This window comes from Tetrao urogallus, assembly GCF_951394365.1.
Source record: "Tetrao urogallus genome assembly, chromosome: 5".
NCBI lineage: Eukaryota > Metazoa > Chordata > Aves > Galliformes > Phasianidae > Tetrao > Tetrao urogallus.
In genome coordinates, this window is record NC_136818.1 from 40,779,413 (window position 1) to 40,803,272 (window position 23,860).

General features: G+C 53.2%; 1 protein-coding gene across 1 annotated transcript; it reads right to left on the bottom strand.

Moving 5' to 3' along the window:
• Nucleotides 1-1,833: 1,833 nt before the first annotated feature.
• On the bottom strand, nt 1,834-20,087 carry ADAMTS14 (ADAM metallopeptidase with thrombospondin type 1 motif 14; the record flags this gene model as incomplete). The annotated part of the gene is made up of 22 exons (XM_079536546.1): nt 1,834-2,138; nt 2,615-2,725; nt 2,982-3,108; nt 3,207-3,414; nt 3,579-3,711; nt 4,300-4,465; nt 4,586-4,749; nt 4,904-4,987; nt 5,115-5,238; nt 5,414-5,547; nt 5,633-5,808; nt 5,901-6,049; nt 6,537-6,650; nt 6,804-6,936; nt 7,294-7,437; nt 7,548-7,653; nt 9,011-9,167; nt 10,256-10,339; nt 15,036-15,226; nt 16,036-16,174; nt 19,101-19,510; nt 20,018-20,087. The coding sequence occupies 22 exons, from the start codon at nt 20,085-20,087 to the stop codon at nt 1,834-1,836; spliced, it is 3,429 nt and encodes a 1,142-aa protein (XP_079392672.1).
• Between the last annotated feature and the right edge of the window lie 3,773 nt (nt 20,088-23,860).

A 23,860-nucleotide genomic window follows, 5' to 3' on the forward strand; every position in this document is an offset into this window, starting at 1 on the left:
GATATGAGGTGTGCTGGTTGCTGGCTCAGACACGGGGCTCCATTCCATCTCTCATGGCATCCACTTAATGCAGCACTCGGGTCATCCTGCCTCAAAACTAGGAGTGATGTGGGGCAGGAGCATCTTAACATCCCTTCGGCTCGTTTGGTACCATTTGGTAGCACCAGCAAAGGGTGATGGGGGCTTGCATGCCAACATGAAATGCTCTAGCCTCAAACATCTCCCAGCACCACGTATGTTGTGGATGCAGCGCTCTGCTCATGCACTAATGGCACTGCAGATCACTCATCCCAAAAGCAGCGCATCCTAAAGCCATTGTGCTGCTCATGGGGCACGCCCAATACTCTGGCCACCTCATCAGCAAGCCCTGGGCATGCACAGAACCATTGCTGAATTATAGCTGAGTTTGGAAAGTGAATTGGAGATAGTGAAGGACAAAGGAGCAGTTCCCTGCACATGCTCTTTGTGGGCTTCCTTCTTAGAAACTGAGCACCAAAAATAGAGCCTTCTGTCCACCTACCATCCTGTCCTCAGCCTCCCACTCTGTTCTCCTGACACAAAAGGAAGGTGCCCAACACCTGTACTCCCAGGCAAGGAAAAAATGGATTTGAGGCATCCCCAGAACTGAAGAACACGCTCACTGCTCTAGAGATGCCCATCCTGCCTCTCATGCAGCCAGGAAGGCAACACCATCACTGTCTCAGGTGCACCAAGCCATGCACACCTCACAACATCTGCCTGGCCCTCCTTAGATCTACCTCAGCAGCCCAGAGCCTCATCCCTACCAGCACCCACAGCCCATGGAGGGGCAAAGCGTCCTCAGCTGAGGTCCAGCTCCCCTGCAAGCTGCATAGAGCCCTATTCTTCTAAAGTGCTGTGCATGTATCTAGTACTTGGCACAATATTTTTAATGGCGTTAATCCCAACCCTTTTCCCACCATGGGACAAAAGGTGGAGGTGCAAGAGGGCAGCTCTCCAGCATAGCCGTGACCCTAACCCTTTGGTGCTCTTCTTAGAGCTGAGCTCAGCATGATGTTGGGGACACGGTGGCATCCCTCCCGGCACTTGGGCTTCCTGGTTTTCCCCATGGATCTCCACACGCCTTGGTGCTCCACAGGCATATGGAAGAAGAGGGTCATGGTCCTGGGGATGCCAGAAGTTGGTATTAGTACAAAGCTGGCCAAGGGCATTATTGGCTGAAAAGTCACCGCTGGGTGACAGGCATTTCTGAAACCCTGGTTTTGGTCTTTGGCCTTGTCCTAATTGCTCGTGCTATGGTTGGTCCTCCTAAAAGAGGTCACAGAAGAGAGGTTTTGAAGGGAGACCCAAGCTTCCTGAGCAACCTCATGCTCCAACCCAAAGCTGGGTCTCTGTGAGCACCACGACAAATGTGCCGGTACCTGGAGGAGGCAGTGGCTGGCCAAAGAGCCAGGGTCCTCCTTCCAATCCTCTCCTATCTTACTGCTTAGAGGGAGAGGAAAAGGCAACCTTAAAGCCCCCAGTTTAGCACCTTGGAAGTTGGTGGCCCATGCCTCATGGGCCCGGGGCTCTGAGCCACACATGGAGGTAAGAACCCTGTCTAGAGCAGCCAAGCTGCTTTTTGCTCCATTTGACCTTTTTTTCCTTTGTGGCACTGCCAAAAAAAAAAATGCCACAGCTGGGAGACGGGAAATGAAAATCACGAGAAAACAGCAGTTTCCCCAGGAATTTTGGAGAGGGCCAGGTCATTTCCAAACCTGGCTGCCCAGGAAAACCACTGCTGGAAGTGGGAGAAAAGGAGAGATGGAGAAGGAGGATGGAGGAGAATGGCTCCAGCTGAGGGGTCATGCTGGGTTACCTGGCTGCCTGCCCCCCCCCCTCACCTTCTGTCCCCACAGATGACTCACTCGGGGCTGGGACCTCCCTGAGAGTTGCAGTGGTGGGGTCAGCACTGGGTGTCCCCTGCACAGAGGAGCTGGGGTCAGTAGGACTGGGGATCCCCACAAAGGTCCCCATGGGGGTGCCGGTGGGTGAGGCAGTGACGGAGGCTTTCTTGCCACAGGACTCGCAGCAGAGCTTGTTGTAGCCAGGGATGGAGCAGTAGCGTGCCAGGACCTCCATCTGGCAGAAGATGGATTTGTCCCCGAGGCAGGGCTCCCCTGGAGAGAAACAAAGCGGAGACAGAGCATCAGTGAGCACATGCGGTCACAGTGGTATTCACCTCCCACAAGGGCACCAGGCAACAGTGCTAACCATGCTCTTTGCCCCATTGCAGCAATTTTGGCCATGCTTGGATGGAAGAGGTGAAGGAGCTGCAGCATCAAGTCAGTCCCAGGATGGAAGCTGTGGTGGATCCCCAACTCCACGAGGTGGCAACCTGGCGCCAGGCTGTGCACCACAGGAAGCTGGATGAGGCCACATTCATCCAAAACGGGCTGCAGGATACCTCCTTCCCCCTAACACTTGCAGGAAGATGGCAGCAAGCTGAGCTGCAGACACAGGCCATGCAATGTGTGCTTGAGTCACCTGAGATCCACCAGCCTTGCAGCCACCTGCCCTGCCTGGCACAGTGGAGGATGTGCCCCTAGTCTGAGATGAGCAGTGCAGGGATGGGGCTGTATGTTGGGGCACTTACTGGAGGAGATCTTGCTCACAGGGTTCTGGGGCCTCTCCCGGGGCTCCCACTGCCCTCCAGGTGTGACGTGGTCACTAGCATTGGCACTGGCGGTGATGCCAGAGGGCTTCCCTGCAGAGAGAGCACCATGTATGGAGGCACTTGAAATACCTTAAAGGTGTACTTCTGGTGACTTTTTTAGATATTTTCTTAAAAACAAGGTCGTTTGGGAAATGTCTGGTTGGCTACCCAAAAATAATCTAGCTGTTAACTCCAGAGCGCCCACCTCCATTCTACCCTTGCTCAAGTTGTCACAGATCTGACAGAAAATCTGCAGCCACCTGCAGCCAGCCCATACCACAGGCTGTCCCCACACCCTCTCTCTCACCCAGACAGACAGCCACGTGGCAGCCCCGGACGGCCTCTGGCTTGTCCCCATGGCAGCGCCCTCCGCTCTCCTCACCCCTGCAGACCACCTGCCGCTGCTGCACACCGTCCCCGCAGCTGGCTGAGCACTGCACCCAGGGAGAGAAACACGGCATGTGGGTGACAGCCAGGCACCCCCATAAGCAGCTCTGAGACGAACACACAGCCCCATCCCCACATCACTTACCTGCGACCAGGCACCCGTCCTCCACTGTGCCGGGCAGGGCAGGCGGCTGCAGGGCCGGCGGGTCTCAGGCCGCTCGGCACCGCAGTACTTAGCATGCAGGGTGCGGTTGGTGCCATCCCGCAGGCGCTGCACACACTGCACGGCCCGCACCTGCAGTCCCAGCTTGCCGCAGGACTTGCTGCAGGCACTCCACTCCTCAGCCACCCAGCTGCAAGGGGTTGGGGACAGCGTTAGTGGCAGGGGGGAGGGGGGGGAGAGGAGGGGAGGGGAAGGTCCGTGTAGGGCAAATTGCAGCTCAAATTGCACAGCAGGGTGGGATGGGAGCATCCATCCACCACCCATCCAACCACCCACCCATTCCGAGGGACTCACGTAGGCTGGGAGCACTCCTGCAAGTTGCACCGCCGCCGGATGGGCTTGGGCTTCTTGCCGTTATCGCACAGGTTCCTATGCACCATGCGGTTGTCGCTCCTTCGCCGGCAGCCGTACTTGGTGTACTGGATGCCTGGGAAGCAGGGGGTAGCGTCAGGATTCTCCCACTCCCTGTCTTCCTGCAGCCCAACCAGGATGGGTCCCCAAAGCTCCAGGGAACCCAAGCACGCTGCCATGACTCGCTCAGGGGATACTCACAGGGGTGTGAGCAGAGAGAGGCTCAAGGGCTGAGCAGACCCAGGGCTTCCTCCCCAAAGCCACCCACGGGCAGGTAGGGTGGACTGGAGGAACTCAGCCACATTTTTGCAGCCAGGAAGAACAAGCAGCATGCAGCAAGTGCAGCCAAAGAGCTGCTGCGCTCTGCCAAGTGAATGGTGCTTGCCTGGGAGCAGAGCAGATTGGGGCTAAGCTAGCGTAAAACATGAACTGTCTGTCACCCCGCAGGCAGCCCGGCTGCAGCAAGGTCAGCAGAGCCAGCGAGGGCTCGGCTTCCATCTCCATTAGTCCCAAAATCTTCCAGCACCCATGCCAGCAAGGAAAGCAGCAAGAGCCAGCACAGCTCACTAAAGCCTTTTCATTTATTTCAGCACAGAGCAATGATCAGCGTGCCCAGTCAGCCTCACAAGAGCACACGGTAACTACAATACAAAGGAAAAAGTACCTCCTCCACATGCCTTTGAGCACTGAGACCAGCTCTTGAGGGCCCACTCGTAGGAGTCCATCTCCTCCAGCAGGACATTGTTGTTGCTAATGAGCGGCAGCAGGTCCTCATGGATGATATACCTGTACATCAGGCTGCTCCTCACCGCCTCCTCCCTGGGGACGAGCTGCAGGCAGCAAGAGAAGCAGGGAAGGAGTGCAGGGAATGAAGCATAAGTGATGCCCATGCTAAAACACCCTTTCTTAAGCCACCCATCACCTCCCATCATTGGGTGATGGCCACTCACCAGAACACTGATGGCCTCTTGCAGAGGGCCACTGGTTTTCAGGCTCTCCTTGCCTTGTTCCACGGTGTATTCCCATTCCAAGCCCATCTCAATGAACACCTTGCTGGTGGTTTCTTGACCGTTGGCGTTAAGGATGAAGTTACCTGTAGCTTGATTTTTAACAGCTGCAGGAAAGAAATAAATACTTCAAGTAAGTCTCTGATCCCCCCCAGAGGGGAAGCACCATCAACATAGCAGTGCCTCCCATAAGTCCCCTGCTCTGCTGCTCCCAGCGCTCAGCCTGAACTGCTCCAAAAGCCACCCATTGGTGGGACGCACCAATGCTGTGGGATGCTGGCTCCATCTCCTCTATCTGCACGTGCCTTGCCCCTGCTGGAATCTCAAACATCTTCAGAACACTCCCTGGATGACAAAGAAGACAGAGGAAGGGGGGAGAAAGCTTTCAGAAACAGAGGGGCAGGAAGCGGTTGGTCTCCCGAGACACTGCCTCTTTGGGGTGCTGCCGTGAGACTGCGCACAGCTTCCTCACCTAGCTGCTTTGGGGTCTTGGCCAAGGTGCCCTTCACCGTCCGGCAGTGGGAGTTGTCACCCCCACAGACCCCACACTTGTCCTCCTGTTTCAGGGAGCCGACCTCCTTGTCGCAGCCAACATGCTGTCACCCCAGGGGAAGAGAAGGCAAGCAAGGTCATGGCCCCACACTTGCGGCATCACCATGCACTCAGCCCCACACTGTACACCAGGTCAGTCTCTGGGCTTCATCCCCAACCCCATAGGTTGTGGATGAAGAGAATGCAAGAGCTTCTTCCCAGCCAGGGTCAGCTCCTTACCACACACTCGCCCCGGACGCAGATGCTGTAGGGATCCCGGTAGCTGCACCTGGTTCCATCGTGAACAACCTGGTTCATGAATACCACATCCCCTGTCCCCTCGGACTGGCAGATCAACTCGCACTTCTGAGCGTCTGGGCAAAGCAGAAAGTAAACCAGCAAGCTGGCTGTCACCTTCAGGTCCCCAACCTGCAGCAGGTGCCGAGGGATGGCACCCACCGTCGGGATGCTCATAGGGCAGCCAGGCATGCTTGCTGTCACGGTGGGTATAGTACGAGTCACGCTTGGAGCACTGCTGGGCACGGAAATCCTCATAGGGCCCTGGGCATTCCTCACTGTTGCACACCTGATGCTCGTAGGTGGCTCCTGGGCAGTTGCGCCCACCGTAAGCTGGGCTGGAAAATAAAACAAGGGGGTGAAGGCATCAGAGGAGCAGGGATGCTGCCAGTGCAAGGTGCACCTCCCGCTTCAGTGAGGCTGAACGTACGGCGGGTTGCTGCAGCTCCGGCTGCGTGAGCGCACACCGCCACCACATGTCCTGGAGCAGGAGCCAAACTTGGACCATGAACTCCAGCTGCCATCCTGGCTGTAGGGCTGTTCTGATGTCTTCCAGATGCAGTGACCCTTGAAGCACCACTAGAAAAGAAAAGAAGTGGGGGTTCATCCTGAATCACGCCTGGGTCCAGGACTGAACCAGCATGGGGGGCATCTCACTGTTGGTAGGGGACAGCCCAGGCAGCTGGCATGAAACTTCCAAACAATTTAATTTGCACCCAACATCCAGATTTCCACATCTCCTGGCTTCTTATCCTCTCATCTCCAAAGCTGTGAGACCTTCCTTAGTCAGTACTCGCACTTTAACACTGTGCTAATGGGCATGCTAAGAGCCTGAAGTAAACTTGATGACATCATGAGCTTGGACACACAATCACACCATCTCTCTGTGTTATAAAACCAAAGGAGTACTGAAAGGGCAGAGTTCAGAAAGAACAAAGTCCTCATCAGAGCCATGCTGGGCAACTGGAGGGAGAAATAAGGAATGACATCTTCAAGCATGGAATATGCAAAAAAAACCACAGTGGGCTCTGGAACTCAACCCAAAAGGGGAGAGTGCAGTTGATACCTTGCCCAAGGAGCACTCAGTGCCATCCAAGGGGGGCCCTTTCTTGGTCTTGCAGAAGTAAGGGTTGTCTGGATGGCTGCACCACAGCTGCTTGCAGGGGTCGAAAGTACGGAACTGCAAAGCAAGCAGGATTTTGGTGTTGGTATCGTTCTGCCCCACAGAGAGCCTACTCTCAAGGCAGGAGAAGGCCCCAGGCTCCTGGTGGGCACAGGACAAGGTGACAGAGACTGGACAGCAGCAAAGTGGCAGCACAGGGACTATACTCACTGCTGTGCAGGTCTTGTAGCCCACACCAAAGTCAAAGCGGCACTGTTCATCCATGGAGTAGTTAATGCCCGGCAGCTCAGGGAGCGAGGGCCACTGGTGCTCAAAGGGATCATCCAGCAGGCAGTCGTAGGAACTGCAGGATGGGGCAGAGACAGGGGATTTCCCTCCTTCTCTCAAGTCCCATCTCAGAAATCCCAGTCCTCTGAATCCCAACACAAGCTACCCACTGCCACAAAATGTGTTTCATAAAATCATAGCATCATAAAAAGGCTTAGGTTGGAGGGGACCTTAAAGATCACCCAGTTCCAACCCCTCTTGCCATGAGCAGGGTTGTCAACCACTGTGTGCTTGCACATCAGCAGCAAAGAGCAACCCAATGACCCATTCCATCTTCAGGCTTCACTGGTGTTCTCTATGGCACTGACACACAAAACCACTCTGGCGTGCTTCTATTGCCTTTTGGAAAGGGAATGGGAAGGAAGCAACCTACTGTATGTAGCGGTTGAGCTCCTGCTTGCTGCAGCGGGACCAATGGTAGCGGTGGAAGGCAGCCTGGACCAGCGGGGCCATGATGCTGCCCATACTTGTCTCATCAGCACAGCGGTTGCCCTGGCCATCATGCTCCATGCCCAACCTGTCAGAAAAAGACAGCAAATCAAGTTGCCCGTGGGATTTGGCACCCCAGGAAGGGTGTGGGAAGCCCTCCTGGCCAAGCGCTGTGCCAGCTCCATTCCCATCACTTACACGTGGCCGGTCTCATGGGCCACCACAAACGCCGAGGAGAAGCCATCCTCGTGATTGAGGGTACAGCTGCGGAGAGGGTGGCACATCCCCGTCACTGGTGCATAGCCTGCAGAAAGTGAAGGAAGGAGAGGGGAGAAGAGGGAAGAGATGACTTTTGAGAAAGGCAAAAAAATAAAGGGACAAGCAAGAGCCTGTCATAATTCATACTACCCTTCTTGGCATCGAGGGACGGGAAACTGTCAAAGGAAGGACTCGCGGGCCCCAAGGAGCTCTGGCCAAAGCAGGGCAAGATCACCCTGAGTAATTCTGCCACAGCATTTCGAATGAAGGCAGAGGGTGAGCTGAGAGGAAGGCTGGGCTCAGCAGGAGACAGGGGGAGAGGACAAGAGGATCCCAAGCCATCCATCACCCATCCCGCCAATGCAGGCCATCTGGAAGAGCCCCAAAGTCAACAGCAGTTGAGCAGACAGTGTTTGATGCTCCACAGTCAAAAGGAAAGCAAAAGTCAAGCTAGGGGGCTTGAGAAAGAGAAGTGGGTAATTGGGTTTAACCGCACAGCAATGAGTCAAATCCTGGATAAGACATTTTGAAAGATTTTTTTTTCCATGAAACTTTCCACAAGAAAGAGCAACGACGTGGAAAGTTTTCTGGACGAGAGGGAATATATTTTGTCTAGAATGAAAATGGGATAATGTCCCAACCATGGAGATTGTCAGTGTCTGGCAGGGGAATGGGATGAAGAGGCACAGAAAGGACACTGATATCCAAAATGAAGGCCCGGGTGAGAACTGGGAGAAGGAAACAGTTTTCAGCAGTGACAAGAAGTACCTGAAAAACATGTAGTTGGTAAAGACCAGCTCAGTACCTTTCCAGCTCCATGTGGCTTTCACACCAGTCATCCCACACCGACCACCTCTTGCCCCAGTGTTATCCATGGCAAGACAGTGCCCACATGTGAGGCAGCTCCTGCTCCAGCTTCTCGTAATGCAGAAAGCCAGAATTGCATCAGCTTTCCAAGATTACTCAGTGCTGGCCACCGCTGCTCCCCTCCACACCGCGAGCTGCTGCCAGCACCAGAAGTTTATACAGGCTCCCCAGGGCTCGGCTTGGCTCAGCAGAGGAGAGCAATGAGGCTCCAAACCGCAACACTGCGCAGTGTGAGGATGCAGATAGCGCTGGTCCTTCTGGTGCTGAACAGCTGGAGGGGAGCCTCAGCCACCTCCTGGGAAAAACCCACTGGTAAACCCCGCAGCACTACATCTTCCAGACTCTTGCCCCTATGCCAAAAAATGTCCCCTCACCACTGCCTTGGGGCACAGTCATTTGGCCAGAAAGCTTAAGAAAAACACAACAACTCGGTCGCAGTGACCCATACAGAGCCAGGTTCTATAGGTCCCCAACAAGCTCCCTTGCTGGCTCTCCCCTGGAAAACTGCACATACATGACCGAGATTAATACAGTACCTTGCATACCTGCAGGACCAAAATCTTGCCTGGTGAGGAACACGGCATGGTCATGGTGCTCGGCGTGATCAGGGTCGGAGCGTTGCTGTGCGTGAGCCCAGCGGCACACCTGCTCCAGGCTCCGGGACGGGTTCCCACGCTCGATCAGGCTGACTGACTGGGAAAAGAAGCAAGAAATCAAAATATAATAAAATAAAATCGAGGAGCTTAGCGTACTGGAAAGCAAGGAGCATTCTGATTCCTGCTCTGGCTCCTTAGCAAGATGCTGATGCTCAGCATTTTTCAGCCTTGCAGTGAACAACAGGGTTGGAGACTCCAGCAGAAAACATCTTCAATATCTTCGATTTTTGTTCAGGATGACCATTTTGCAAAGATACACTCATGACAATCTCCTCTCTACCTGGTGGGCAGGCATCTGCTGAGCTCAGGAGCTGAAGAAGGGTCAGAAACGCTGCTCTTCCTGTAAGGAGCCATGGCAGTTTTTATCCTGCCAAGTGCAAGGCAGAGACAAAAGGCCCAAGCAGTAGGGTTTCCTGAGAGCAGTGGCAACCTCAGCCAGAACTCAGTGCAGAAGCAGAATCAGCTGTGCTGTGCTGCCTGCACCACGTCATCTCCCAGAACGTTCTCAGGAAACATCAAACACTGGTGGCCTGGGACCTCACCCAGATCCAAACATCTGCACAAGGTTTCCACATCTTCCCCAAACTTAAACAGTGACACAGCCGGCCACACCAGCTGCCTCTAGTGCAGGGTTTTGCAATGATTAAATCACCCTGACCGCAGCCCCCAAGCCCTCATCCCACCTTCTCCTTCACACATCACATCATCCTCTAGCCCCAAGCATGGACTGCTGGGAGGAAGCCAGACACGCTGTTGGCTTCCACGCCCAGCAGTGATGTTCCTCTCAGCCAGGATTTGCCAAAAACGAGACTGACTCTGTTCTCATCCTCGCACTCTCGAGAACCATCGCCAGGTCTCTAGGATGCATTTTGTTTCTTCTGGCCAAGCAGAAACAATCAGGGCTTTTCTCTAACATCCACTGGGGCTGATTCATGGACCACACACAGATATTAGTGCATTGGGCTTGTTAGCATTCTTCCTAGAGCACTTTGTGCAGTGTAGGGGCTTGCCATGAAACGTGCAGCAAATTGCATTGTTCTATAGGAAACCTTCTGGCTCAAAACCAAAGAGCAATCTAAGAAACAACAAACTCTCCTGTGTCCCAGTGCCTGGTGCTGCCCTTACCTGACGGTACCCCACCATGATCATCCTGACCAGCACGATGTTGATGTGAACACCCAAGGACTCATCGTGGTAAATTTCATCCACCTGAAGAATTAGAGAAAAAGATAAAGCAGAGGAGGGTCTGAGACCTTCACAGCTAGCAAGGCAGCCCCTGGTCCCTGCTGCTCTCCACGCTCCTGCGTTCAGCATCCTCCCACCGACCACCCATCCCATGCCTGGCAGGAAGAATGGCTTAAAACAATCATCTTGTGGCTTTCCAAGGAAATTCTTGGGCGGTGAAGCTGACATGGGTCCTATATACTGCTCATCCAGGGTGCCTGACCCATAACCCACAGGAAGGTGCCTGCAGTGCAGAGGCCAGCACGGAGATGTTTAGCTTCCCATATAAGCATGCACATCCCAACACTGGTTGGCAACAAGCATTGCTCCCCAGCTAGGTCCAGCCCTGCATGCTCTCACTCCTCTCCCACTTTCCAAGACCAGGTGCAAAGACCGCATCTCCCTCCTCCCACCCCCAGCTGGTTTTGTTCTTGTTGCGCTTCAAAAACCACAGAGAAGACCAGCCAAAAAAGCAACATTTCCCAGGAATCGGGGGAATCTGATGTTCAGTGACATCACCAGCACCAACAAGAGTGGCTGCCTTTCCAGTGGGGCCCCCTCCACCACAGAGCATCCCACAGCAAGCTGCAGCGCTTGGTGGATACAAGGAAATGCTTGGGGATGTCATTTTCTTGCAGTTGGAATAACTTAATAAAAAAAAAAGAAGAAGAAAAAAATTGATCTTATCAAAGCAAGGGTATTACTCAGCTGTTGTCCCGGTGAGTCAAATCTGACCTACTGCTTCAAAACCCTGGGAACAATCCGCAGAAGGAAACAGCAAAGCACAGAGAACAGGGAGGGCTTGTGAGTCAGTACGGTAACACATACATCAGCGCTGCTGATAGAGATCACTTTGCAGAGGAAATCATGAGCTATTGCCCTCTTTTTCTGCATTTTGGGAAGAAAGAGGTTTGAAAGGGCAGTCTTTAATGGAACTTCTCTCTGATCTTCCTTTCACAAATACCTCTTCTGCTCAAATACGCTAACAGCAAACAGCAACATCCATCCTTTAACACTCACCACCCCATATTCTGAAGATGTATGGTCAAAATTAATAAGCTCTGCAGCCCTTCAGCAGAAAAACAAGAGGGACAGCCTGTGAATTTATGACTTTCTGTGGTTAACAGGCATGGTGGTGATGAGCTGACATTTGGGCTTGGTGATCTTAGTCATCTATTCCAACTGTAACAGTTCTACAATCAGGAGGAGAAGGACCCCAGGACTTCAAGAAACCATCACTGATTTAAACCATCTTGGCTTTACTTCAGGTTTTACTGGGATTGCTCTCCTCACACCTGGGAGGCACATGAGAGGACACGATCGTGTTGCGGAGCAGCAGACAAAGCCCGAGATGAAGACACAACACAACAGCATGAATATCACAGCATCCTGCCTGTGATCCAGCAGTGAGAAAGGGAACTAACTTCCCTTGGCTCTTCCACGATGAATATTACAATTAACATTATAAACAGAAGCCAGGTTTACAATTCTTTTCCCTTCATTTTTTTCCCCCCTTTTCCCTGTAAGCTTCCACTTGAACAATGGCTGTGGATGCCGCATGGATCCAGATGATTTTCCAGGCGACATGAGAGCTTTGTGAGGCCCAGGACTGACAGCAGGCTTCTGTTTGAGTCAGTCCATTCCTGAACCCAGCATGAGCCAGCATTAATGCAGCCATGTGATCACCAGTGGCCCCGGGCTATGCAGAGGTAAGAGAAGCCCACGCCTGCCACCTCCTGAATGCAGCAAACAGCTGAGAAAAACAGATAACCAAATCCCCAGTCCAGCCCTGCTTAATGCATCACTTGAGACGGTTCTGCACCACATCCTTAACTCTAAATTGGAGAGATGTGGATTTGAAGGCTGAACTATTTGGTGGATAGTTGGTTGGATGGTCACAGCCAGAGGGTTGTGATCAATGGCTCTATGTCCAGGTGGACTCCAGTCAGGAGTTGTATCCTTTAGGGGTTCGTCATGGGACCAGTGCTCTTCAACATCTTTATCACAGCATCATAGAATCACTCAGGCTGGAAAAGACCTTAAAGATCATTGAGTTCAACCACAACTTAACCATACTACCCTAACTCTAACAACCCTCTGCTAAATCATGTCCTGAGCAGGGACGTGATTTGATCATGTCATGATCAACAACATAGACAGTGGGATCAAGTGTACCCACAGCAAGTTGGCCGATGACACCAAGATGAGTGGTGCAGTTGATGCAATAGAAGAGACACCATCCAGAAGAACCTGGACAGGCCTGAGTGAGGTTTAACAAGATCAAATGCAAGGTGTTACACTTCAGTCGTGAAAACCTCAGATATGCATATGATAATAGATAAGAACTTGATAGCAGCCCCGCGGAGAAGGACCTGGGAGTCCTGGTGGATGAAAAGCTGGACACGAGCCAGCAGAGTGCTCTTGCAGCCCAGAAGGCCAAGGTATCTTGGGCTGCATCAACAGAGGAGTGGCAGCAGGGAGAGGGAGAGTACTGTCCCCCTCTACTCTGCCCTTCTGAGGCCCCATCTGGAATACTGTGTCCAGGCCTGGAGCCCCCAGCACAAGAAGGATGCAGAGCTGTGGGAGCGGGTCCAGAGGAGGGCCACTAAGAAGACCAGAGGACTGGAGCACCTCTCCTATGAAGGAAGGTTGAGGGAAATGGGTTTGTTTAGCTTGGAGAAGAAAAGGCTTCAGAGAGACCTCATTGCAGCCTTCCAGTACTAAAAGAGAGCATATAAGCAGTATGGGGACAGACCTTTTTACGTGGTGACAGGACAAGGGGGAATGACTTTATACTAAAAGAGGGGAGATTTAGGTTAGATGTTATGACTAAATTATTTACTCAGAGGGCAGTGAGGTGCTGGCACTGCTGCTGAGAGCTGTGGATGCCCCTGGAGATGCCCATGGCCACGGATGGGGCCCTGATCTAGTGGGGAACAACCAGCCCACAGCAAAAGTTGAAGCTGGATCGGCTTTGAGGTCCCGTCCAACCCAAACCATTCTACGACTCCACAGCAACCTCTGCAGCTGATTCAGAAAGCAGATAAGGAGCAGGCTGTCAGCGCTTTGGGAGAAAAGCCCTCCAGAAAATACCTGTTGTGCAGTGGAAGAACTGGCATGCAGAGCTCCTTACCTAACAGGGTCAGATGCCAGCCTGTGTACTGCCATCATCTGGAAAGGCACGCTCTCCAGCTTCATTTAAGAGAGATATATTGCAGAAGACACTAAAAACACAGTCCAGCCATGGGCTGGAGGCAAAGCATCAAGCACACCACCTGCAGCCTGCAGCACGCCGGGGGGGCAGCAGCAGCAGTGCAGCACAGCGCCAGGACCCCGCTCCCACCGCAAGCCACCCCGCAGCCGTCTAGACTCCCCCGTTCCTGAGGGAAGGCAAACACAAAGAGAGCACGAGAAGAATTTGCCAGGCGTGCAGAATCGCTGACGTTTCCAAATCCCAGGTCTCGCGGGCAGGGCAGCCAAGTCATCTTCAGCTGCTTGCCCTGCGCTCGCATGCCTCCACGCAATGGCTGTGCTATCCCAACCACACGAGCCCGTGTACGGTGGGGAAAGCGCATGCATGTGTAAGAACAACACCAGAGGTATTTGCTGTTGTTATTGCATCGCCAGCAAGGAGGCGGCTCACGGAGCTGACTTTTATTTTGCAAGCTCCATGGGGAGAGAAGAGAATCTCTGCCTGTTCAGCACAGCAGTTAGGTAACCCCAGGCTAAAAATAAAGCTGGATCTTTGCTCTTTCCCCATATCCCTCTTATGTGGGGTCTCGGCAACACTTTTTCCCTACAAACAATGAACTCCCAATGCGCTGGAGGGAACGCACAAGTCAAAGCCTGGCTCTGACTCATGGGGTTTCCTTAGAAACCCGAAACAATGGGAAAACACCAAGCACATCATGCCGTTACCCAAACGGTGGGGCACAAACCCTAGTGGTGCACAGGGTCCCACAACAGCCCTGCTCCCACTCAACGCAATACCTCCAGGGAGGCATTTATCTGCATTACGTTACTTTTCCCCTTTCATTGATGCAGAGCTTCCCACCCTCCTCATTCAATTCCCAGTCCCTGGCGCTGCCTTTATCTGAGCAGTCGGCACCCCGGTGAAAAGCACTGCCGCCAAACCATGAAATGGGGCTGAAAACCGCCTTTTGATGCATACTGGCAGCCCTTGTTCCCTGGTGGAAAGGGGCAATGAGCTCATCTCCGGCACCCCAAGTACAGAAGACCCCACAGCATCCTCTGTGTGCAGGAGGAGCCAATGGGAAAATGGGGAAAAACTGTCAAAAAGCAGTTTGTGGATATGGTGTTGGAATTCCCACCACCCTGCACACCGATACATAGCTTGGGGAAAGCATCAGAGAAGAAAAGGTTGCAGGGAAGGCATTGGGCTATGTAAAAGAAGCAACTTCATAGAATCATAGAATATATCAACTTGGAAGGGACCATAAGGATCACTGAGTCCAACTTCAACCTCTCCATCTTCATGTATCTGGGGCTGATGGCACTGAGAACACCCTGAGGATCCCCACCCAGAGGAGGCTCACACCTCCTCTGAAAGGTGGCAAACCAGCACACCCCTCCTGTGCCTGGTTTACCCGGCAGCCCTAAGAATGAAACACGGCTATCCCTCCCCACAGCCACTCCCGGGGACCCCCCAGCAGTGCCTTACGATGTTCATCAGGGTGAGGACATAGTTCTGCACGTGCTCCTTCCCGTGGAAGCGCACCACCGAGTCGTCAACAGCCAGCAGCACCTCGATGTTGTAGCCATCCCTCTTGGCATGCCGCCGCCGGCGCTCCGCTTCACCCAGCCGCTCAGCCAGCCGCTCCAGGGAGTTGGGGAGCTCACCCAGGTGCACACCTGACCACCAAGAGGGGCAGGAGGAGGAGAGGAGGTGAGGAGAGCCAGTGCTGAGGGTCACGTTTGGGGCTCAGCACAGCTTTGGAGGGGGTTGTGTTATGGTCCAGTGAGCCCATGAGGATGGGCCTGCTGGGGAACATGTGCTGGTGGTGGTTCACCCCACATAATGAGGCTTGGATTGGGTTTTTGGATCCATGTCTTTAAGGGTACTATGTCTAATGAAGTCCCCCTTGTAATGATAACATCTCAGATTAATGGAAGAGACACAACGAGCATCCCCTTGCTGCAGCATCCTGCTTTCCCCACCCTACCAGCAACCCTAACCCCAAACACCTACAAATACCCTACTGCCCTTAATCTATACATGAAGCCCCAGATTCCTCCCCAGGAGGAAAGCACAAGGTGAGCAAGCCCAAATTTTAGAAGGGAAGAGGCAGGGCAGCATGAGGACACAGAAGTCTAAGAATGCAGGAGGTGGGAATGCTCTTGTGGAGGTGTTCCAGAGCCCCGGAGATGTAGCACTGAGGCACACAGGCAGTGGACAGGGGGGGTTGGGCTGAGTGGGCTGAGAGGGCTTTTCCAACTTGAATGATTCTGTGATTCTATGATTCAAACGACCCAGAAAGTGCCAAATCCACCCCCAACAATAAGCCATGAAATTGCTGCAAAGCCAAAGCCAAGCTCTTCCTGTGGGTGACAGGCATGTCCTGGCACCCCAGACACTAGCAGGCTGCATGCCTCTCCCCAGACCACCTCCAGCCTGGCAAAACCAAGTACTTTACAGAACGCAGGGGCACATGGAGCCCTACCTGGGGACTGTGGGGGGCCACGCTGGACTGCTGTGCGGGGATACACCACATGGGCACGGCCCCGTGCCTCCGTGTCCTGCTGCCCACGCTCTAGCGGCTCAATGAAGAACTCACCACTGTCCGTTCGGATAAGGCCAGCCTGCAGGATGCAAGGAGACAGGAAAAAAGAGGAAAAATGGGAACGTTGCATCCATTTATATACCCACAACTCTTTTCTGGGACTAAATAGGCTCGTTTGGTCACTTCCCTACCAAGCTGCCCCATAACCTAACGTTGAATGCCAGACCCCGCATGGCACCAGACTGACTTCACAGCCAGCTGCACGTGGATGAACCTTAATTTCTTCTGTGGGTAGGGGAAAGGAAAAAAAATGGATAGAGAAAAACCAATCCCAAAACCCTGACCACACTTCAGGTTATATCTGTACACGGCTCCAGAGATCCATCTCATCTTACCAAGTTCCCCTGCATCCCCTGTGCCAGGGGACACCCAGCTGTCGCCACACATGTCCTTGTCCCCCAGGCCACCAAGAAGGGAAGTGGCCATTCCCAGCTGCAATGGTTGTGGGAGGAAGGAAAAGAATGCCGCCCATCTCTGCCCTGAAGCATTTGGGATTAACACAGGGGAATCCCTTTGGTGACACAATGGGCAGTGCCACAAGTCCCACTTCTCCCCATATCCTGGCAAGTGCAGGCAGGATGTACAGATCAGTTCCCCAGTCACATTTTTACAGCAGAGCATGGATCCACCAGAGCATCATGGACATGTCACTGCATTCCCATGGAATCAGCCAACCTGGCTCCGTTATGCTTCAGCAAATTTCTTGCTCCGCTTTGCTTTTCTGAGCTGTTTACTTCCTCCTAGAAGCAGATCTAGGATTGCTGTGGGTTTGGTCCTCCTCGAGGAACCTTGGCATACCATGCTGCATCCTTTCTTTCCACCCTGCAGGCAGCCGCAGCCCCAGCACAGGGCACCTGGGATCTCTGCTCCATAGGGACAGGGGGATCCTTGAATTCGGAGCACTGTGTTTACAGTCCCTGCTCCCCTCAGATGCCAAGCAGGAAGCCCTCCCCATGGAGAGCCCCATTTTTTTAAGCTTACAGCTGCCAGACATCGTTACCACTGAGGGTACAAACAACACAGAAGTCCAGAAGGATGCTTGAATTTTAGAATTCACATAAAATTTCAGAGCTCCCCACCAAGGTGAGCTGTTGGCCACCCCACTGCCCAACATGAACCACACAGCCCTGAGGGCAGAGCCCTGGGCACGGCCCCAAGCACGGCCGGCATGCCAGGATTCCACATGCGTGAATGCGCCCAGTGCTTCCCACTGCCCGGCGCCGCACACAGAGAGCAGGGCTGCTGCCTTTCCCATAGGATATTCCCCATTGGGACGCAGCGCTTGAGAAGATCTCTTTGAAGTCAGCCCTACCAGAAAAAAAGGGAAAACACTGATATTTTTGGAAGCAGCCCTCAGCACAGCAACTGCTGCCAGCATGTAGAGGGCTGGGGAGGATGAAGGCTCTCCTTCAGTTCCTCGCTGAGCCCATATGGCAGAGCAAGGGGGCTGCCCCCACACCCCCAGGACCCCCAGCCCCCCCCAAGGATAAAACTCCCCAGGATCCTTGGGAAACCCTGAGCATGGAAAAAGTCACCAACTATCCAGGGAATCAGAGAAGGGGGGAGCGGAGACGTGCCTATGGATTTTTCCTACGCATTTCACACTTCATTTGAACAAACCGTCCCAGAAAGCGGCACTGCGGGAACACACGCAGCCAGGGGTCGTGTGGGGAGAAGGTTCAGGGCAGTGTGCCCTGCTAACTGCCTTCACCCCAGCCTGCAAAATGGGGCAGAAAATGCCATCTGGGGGGTTTGTGGCTTCTGGGGGGATGCTCTGCCCAGCACAAATTGAGTCAGTCAGGTTGGAACCAGGAGAGCCAAAGATACTCAGAGTGGGCACAGCCCCAAAGCTGCCACCCAGCATCACAACCTGCAGCAGAAAGCAGCTCCCACCGCAGCAGCAGTGCTACTGGATGCTTGCTGGAGGCAGAGGAAACATCCTCACTGCTTTCAACCGCATCCAAGTTCACTGGCCACAGAGAGCTCTGGGTCACAGAGAACTCTCTGCTGTTTCCCAGCCTTGCTGCATTTAGAGGAGATGCTTCCAAAGCTGGGGATGATGAGCTCAAACTGCTGGCAAAAAATAAACTGCCGGATGGACGCGGAGTATTTATTTCTAGCCCTGCTGCTCTATCATTTCTGCTCGTAGAGTAACACCACGCGCCGTATAAAAAGAATGGAATGCCAAATTGTTTGTGCTAGCGGCCAAAAACAGCTGCGGAACTGCCAGAATAAAACAATAAAAAAAGAAGCAAGGGGGGAAAAAAAAAGCAAAATGAGAAGTTTAGAGCGACCAAAGTGCAACCTGGGAAGTGATACCGAGAGGAAATAGTAAATGCTGGCATGGAAAAGGAGAGCTAAATTGGAATAAATTGGCCCAGAGGAAGTTCGAAGGGCAGTGATTTGAGGTGTAGAAAAGTGAGGATAAACTCCTGAAGAATATTCAGAGTAGAACCCCACAGGCAGGTTGGGTGGTGGGGATGAAGAGGCAACGGGGCTGCTGCATTGCTGGATCACCCTCACACAGCCACCCCAAGGCCACCAGAAAGCCCAAATATGTGAGCTATTACCAAAACCATGGGGATGCTCCTCAAAATAATGCCTGCAGGATGCATGGGTTTGCTTGGGAGAGGGACATGCGGGCAGAGCTATAGAACCACTGCATGGTTGGGTTGGAAGGGACCTTAAAGCCTTACCCATCCCCACCCCCTGACGTGGGGCTGGGTGCGCCCCAGCAGACCAGGCTGCCCAGGGCCCCATCCATGGCAACCGAGCACCCGCAGGGATACTGTCTGGATGAGGAAGGAGCAGCAATGCCACCCTCACACTAGTGGCCATGGTACCCACAGGGCAGTATCCCCTGATCCAGACCCGCCAAGCTCTTCATGTTGGGACACCCAACCCAAAGCACAAAGAACCCCAACGGTGTGGGGGCCCACACCTACCAGCCCATCACAGTTGCTGATGGCCACGGCTCCACCTGGCATGCCGGTGATATCGCCGGTGAAGAGGCAGTGATGTTGCAGGGGCTGCCGCAGGCGCAACCCAAAGTCCTCCTGCCACTCAGCCACGGCACGCGGTGGCACCAGGCCAGTGTTGGGCCGCAGCCGGAGGTGCAGCTCGCGGCCCAACACCGTGACGTTGAAGTAGAGCGGACGGCTGCCAGCACCGTGCTGGGAGGATGCATGGCGGGCCCCACGGCGGCGGCGGGTTGGGGTCGGGGGACAGGGAGCTTCAGTGGGGGCCGTCGTTGCTGTGCCACCTGACAGCACGTGGGAGAGGAAGCGGCCGCGGCAGTCGGCACTGAAGGGCACGGTCACGCCATACTCGCTCAGTTGGCTGGACAGCAGGAGCTCTGCGGAACACGTGGGTGGGTGGAAGGACGGGGGGAAAGATGGGGGCACAGTGACCAGACAGGTGGGTGAACGGATAGATGAGTGGGTGGGTGTTCGGAAGGATGGGTGAGTGAATGGATGGGTGAACGGATGGATGGGTGTGTGGGTGAATGGGTGAATAGGCAAGCGGGTGGCAGATGCAAGGATGGGTGGGTGACCAGACGCGTGGGTGAATGGATAGGTGAGTGAGTGAATGGATAGGTGGGTGGGTGGAAGAGGAAAAAATGGATGGATGGATGGATGGATGGATGCATGGATGGATGCATGGAGATGGATATGGGGCAGACTGGGGTCACCCCAGGCAGAGTTCCTCCCACCAACGCCACTCCCACATCAACCACTGCTCACCTTTTAACCCTCTCTCCAATCCCCACTGCTGATGCCGTCCTACTGCTCGTCCCCGACCCAGCTCACCCTCCTCCCAGCCCCGAATCCTCCCCACCACCCCCCAGCTCAGTCCCCCGTACCTGGGCCGCCGGCGGCCAGGCAGCCGTGCAGCGGGACGAGGCAGGAGAGCACCAGCCGCAGATAATCCATTTGGGGCCGGCGGCTGCGGGGCGGGCGGGGCTCACAGAGCTCGGCGCCCGCCTCCCCCGCGCCGCCGCCGCCGCCGCCGCCGCCGCTGCCCGGGGCCGGGGCCGCCGCCTGCGGGGAACGGGCGGCGCCGAGCTGCGCGCCCGCGGCTAACGCCGCCGCCGTGAGGGCAGCACGGGGCGGGCCGGGGCGGAGCCTGGGGAGGGTGGGGAGATGGGCAGGGGACGGGAGGGGGAAATAGGGGCAGCGAAAGGGGAGGTGGAAACAAAAGGGAGGCGGTATTGAAGTGAAGGAAAAGTACGCGAAAAGTTAAAGGGGGGAAGGAAAAATAGCAAATCAAAAGAAAAATGGAAATTTTAAAGAAAAGAGGGGGGGAAAAAGGGAAAAAAAAAAAAAGGGAATAAAGAGCACAAAAGTGGAAGAAGAGAAAGAAAGAAGGGGGAAAAAAGTGGAAAAAGGAGAAAAAAGAGTGGGAAAAAAAAAAGAAAAAATGAAAAAGGGAAAATAAAAGAGGGGTGGGAGGAAAAAAAAAAGGAGGAAAAAGAGGAGGATAAAAAAAGAAAAAAGGAGGAGGAAAAAAAAAGAAAAAGTATAAAAAGGAAAAAATAGCAAAAAAGAAAGAAGGAAAATAAAAGGAGGAGAAAAAAAAGAAAAAAAGGAGAAAATATGGAGGATAAAAAGAAAAAAAAGGAGGATAAAAAAGAAAAGGAGGAAAAGAAGAAAAAGGGAAAAATAAGGGAAAAAAGAAATAAATGAGAAAGGAAAAAAGAGAAAAAAAGAAAAATGAAAGGAAAAAAAAGAAAAAAGAGACAAAAAAAGTGGAAAAAAAAAGAAGAAAAAAAGGAGACCAAAAAAATGGAGGGAAAAGAGCAAGAAAAAGAAAAGAGGAAAAAATATTAAAGAAAACCAAATAAAAAGCATACAAAATGTACAAAATAAAAACCAAAGAAATAGCAGAAGAAAAAGAGCAGGGGGAAAAAAAAGCAATAGAGAAGAGGTTAAAAAGAGCAAGAAACCAGCAAAAGAAAAACCAAAGGGAAACAACAAAAAATTAATAATGAAGGCAGAACAAATTAAAAAAAAAAAAAAAAAAAAAAAAAAAAGTAAAATAGAAAGCAAAGATTTTGAAAAGAGAAAAAAAAAAAAGTAGAAAATTTACGAAGTTGTTGGTGTGCATTTCATGCACTGCATGACCTCATCCCTCAGGCATGCCGGCCCCGATTAGATTAAAACCCAAAATATTTACTGCCGCCGCGCTGGGGGCAGAAGGCACGCATTGGGAGCGCAGCCCCAGCCTGTAGGGCTGCGTGGGGGCCTGTCGGGGAAAGCCCCATGGAGGTGTGGGGAGCTGCTGGGGAGGCCGCCATGCCTGGACAAGAGTGTGGCACCGCAGGGCTCGGTGCTGGAGGCCGTGGGCTTGGCCTCCACGCCGTGTTCCCATCTGCCAAACAACAGGAGGCCACCATGGAGTGGGAGCAATGCAGAAAGAGGGATCTGTCCGTCCTTCAAGATGGAGATGCAGTCCTTTGGGTCAGGCTGCCCAGAGCCCCGACCAACCCAACCATCAGCCCTTCTCGTGCAATGGGAACGGACCGAAGGAGGTCTGTTCCTGCAGCGCTGGGCGGCTGCCAGAGCCTGCTGGGAAAGGAGAGGGGAAAAAGTTGCTCTCCTTCTAGGAACGGCCGCTCCAGCCAACAGAAACCCCCTGCCATCCCAAATGTCTGGGGGGACCCCAATGGCAATGTGGGGTGGTGGGGATGGGACGTGACACAGTGAGCCATGGGCTCCCACAGGGCTGGGTTTGACCGCAAGCCACCCAGCAGGCAGATATTCCAAACAAATAGCAGAGAACTGAAGAGATGAGCGCAACGAACAAGGCCAGCTCTGCGCAGCCTCCCTGGAGATGCACCTTCCCCTTATTCATTTTTAATCACATCCCGCTTACTGCTGCGTGAAGCCCAAAGCCACACTCTGTGTCTCCTCCTCCCCATCCCCTGGGGCTTTGCTCATCCCCACACCGCTCATCACTCTTGCACAGCCACACATCCCACTGCGCTCCTTCGTCTCAACGCAGGGAAGATCAATTTTTCATGCGTGTGGCCTTTCTCCTCACTATGTGCAAAGAAACACTGCTTCAAGCCCACACTCTGCACCGTGCCCCCAACTTCTTTGATTGCTGCTGTTAATGGATGCAGTCTGGGGCTGCTGGGGGATGGCTTTATTTTTAGTTTTCCGAGCCCTGGCTCTGCAGAAGCATCTTAATTGCTATTCTTTAGCTGGAAAATGAAACACAGATGCGTTGCCTTACCAAGGTCCAGCAGCCTCCCGCATGGCGCAGAAGGGAAAACACGGGAACCTGCAGAGGTCTGCAGGGTCAGGGCTGTTCACCAATATTAGCCCAGCAAAAAAAAAAAAATTCACTCTCAAAAGATGGAGGGTGGCACTGCCCCATTGATGAATGGAGTGTCCAATGTGCAGGCAGCCCCCAACCTGCCCTCTGTGCCGCATCTACCTTCAAAGAGAAACTCTTTATGTATATATCACCTCATTATACCCATGGATATTCAATTATACCCTTATTTGTGGCCTTTGAAATGGGATTAAACAAGAAGAAATACTTAAGCACTGACATGTTTCTGCACACATGAGCACGGCAGCCCCCAGCACACCATCTCCAGCAGACAGAGGGCTGGGGAGGTGGCTGCAGTCCCTCCCCGTGCTGAGGGTCCCACATCCCATCCCTCCCACAAAGCCTGCGTTTACTGACGCAAATAGCTTTTTTCCATCAGTGGAACGTGGGTGTTTTCCTAAAGGCGTTGAGTTTCCACGTCCCACCCGGGCATCCTCTGGAGATGCTGTGGGGCACACCTCAAAGCAGAATTTCCTTCCACTTGCAAATATCACCCTCCTTATCCCAATAACAGCGAGGGAGTGTGCTGGGGGACTGCTGGGTGCAGGCATTCCTGATCCCTGCAGAGCTGGGATGCCTGAGGCCGAGGGCTCTGAATGCCTGCACACTGCAGCCATGACGTTCCCACCCCAAAATAAATAGAGCACAGTCCCTTTTCACACCCAAATGCATTCATACCCGTCGGCCCCTTTTCTTCCAGACAATTGCTTTTGGCCCATGTTGGAAATCACTTGTCACGAAGGTGGGAAAGCGGAAAGAAGCCTTTGAGACCCAAGTGCAGGTGATGCAAATCTCCAGCCTTCATTACTCAGATTAAAGGGCTGGAGGGCTGCAGCGATTAATGACTTGCTCATTAAGCCCCTGCTCAGCCTCCCCCCCTTGTTAGGGAGGGTGTGGGTGGGGGCACAGCCCACCCCTGCCTCTCGTTATGAGTGCAGCCCAATCAGCAGAAAATACTCAGCAAAACAATGATGCAGCCAGAAAAAAAAAAAAATGCAAAACGAAAAAGCCCACTTGAGCTGGAAAATCAAATGCTGTCGAGGGAACCTTGGGGGAAATCAGGGCACTTGTAGCCACAGCAGGAATCAAGCCAAGAAGGTGGTTTTTTTTTTTTGTTTTGTTTTGTTTTTTTTTTTAAATAATCTTATGCTATTTTTAAATAATTTTTTTTCCAGGCTCCCCTTTCTGCTCTCCGCTGTCTGCGCCTCCTGCTGCTGGCAGTGGATGAAAGCAGGCAACTCCAGCCATCCCCAAGCACTGGGGTGCAAGCAGGAGAGAGCCCTGCGTCCCTTCTTGATCATTTTGCACCCAATTAAAAAAGAATCTATTCATTATGCCTATTATTTATGTTTTCAGGTGCACTCCA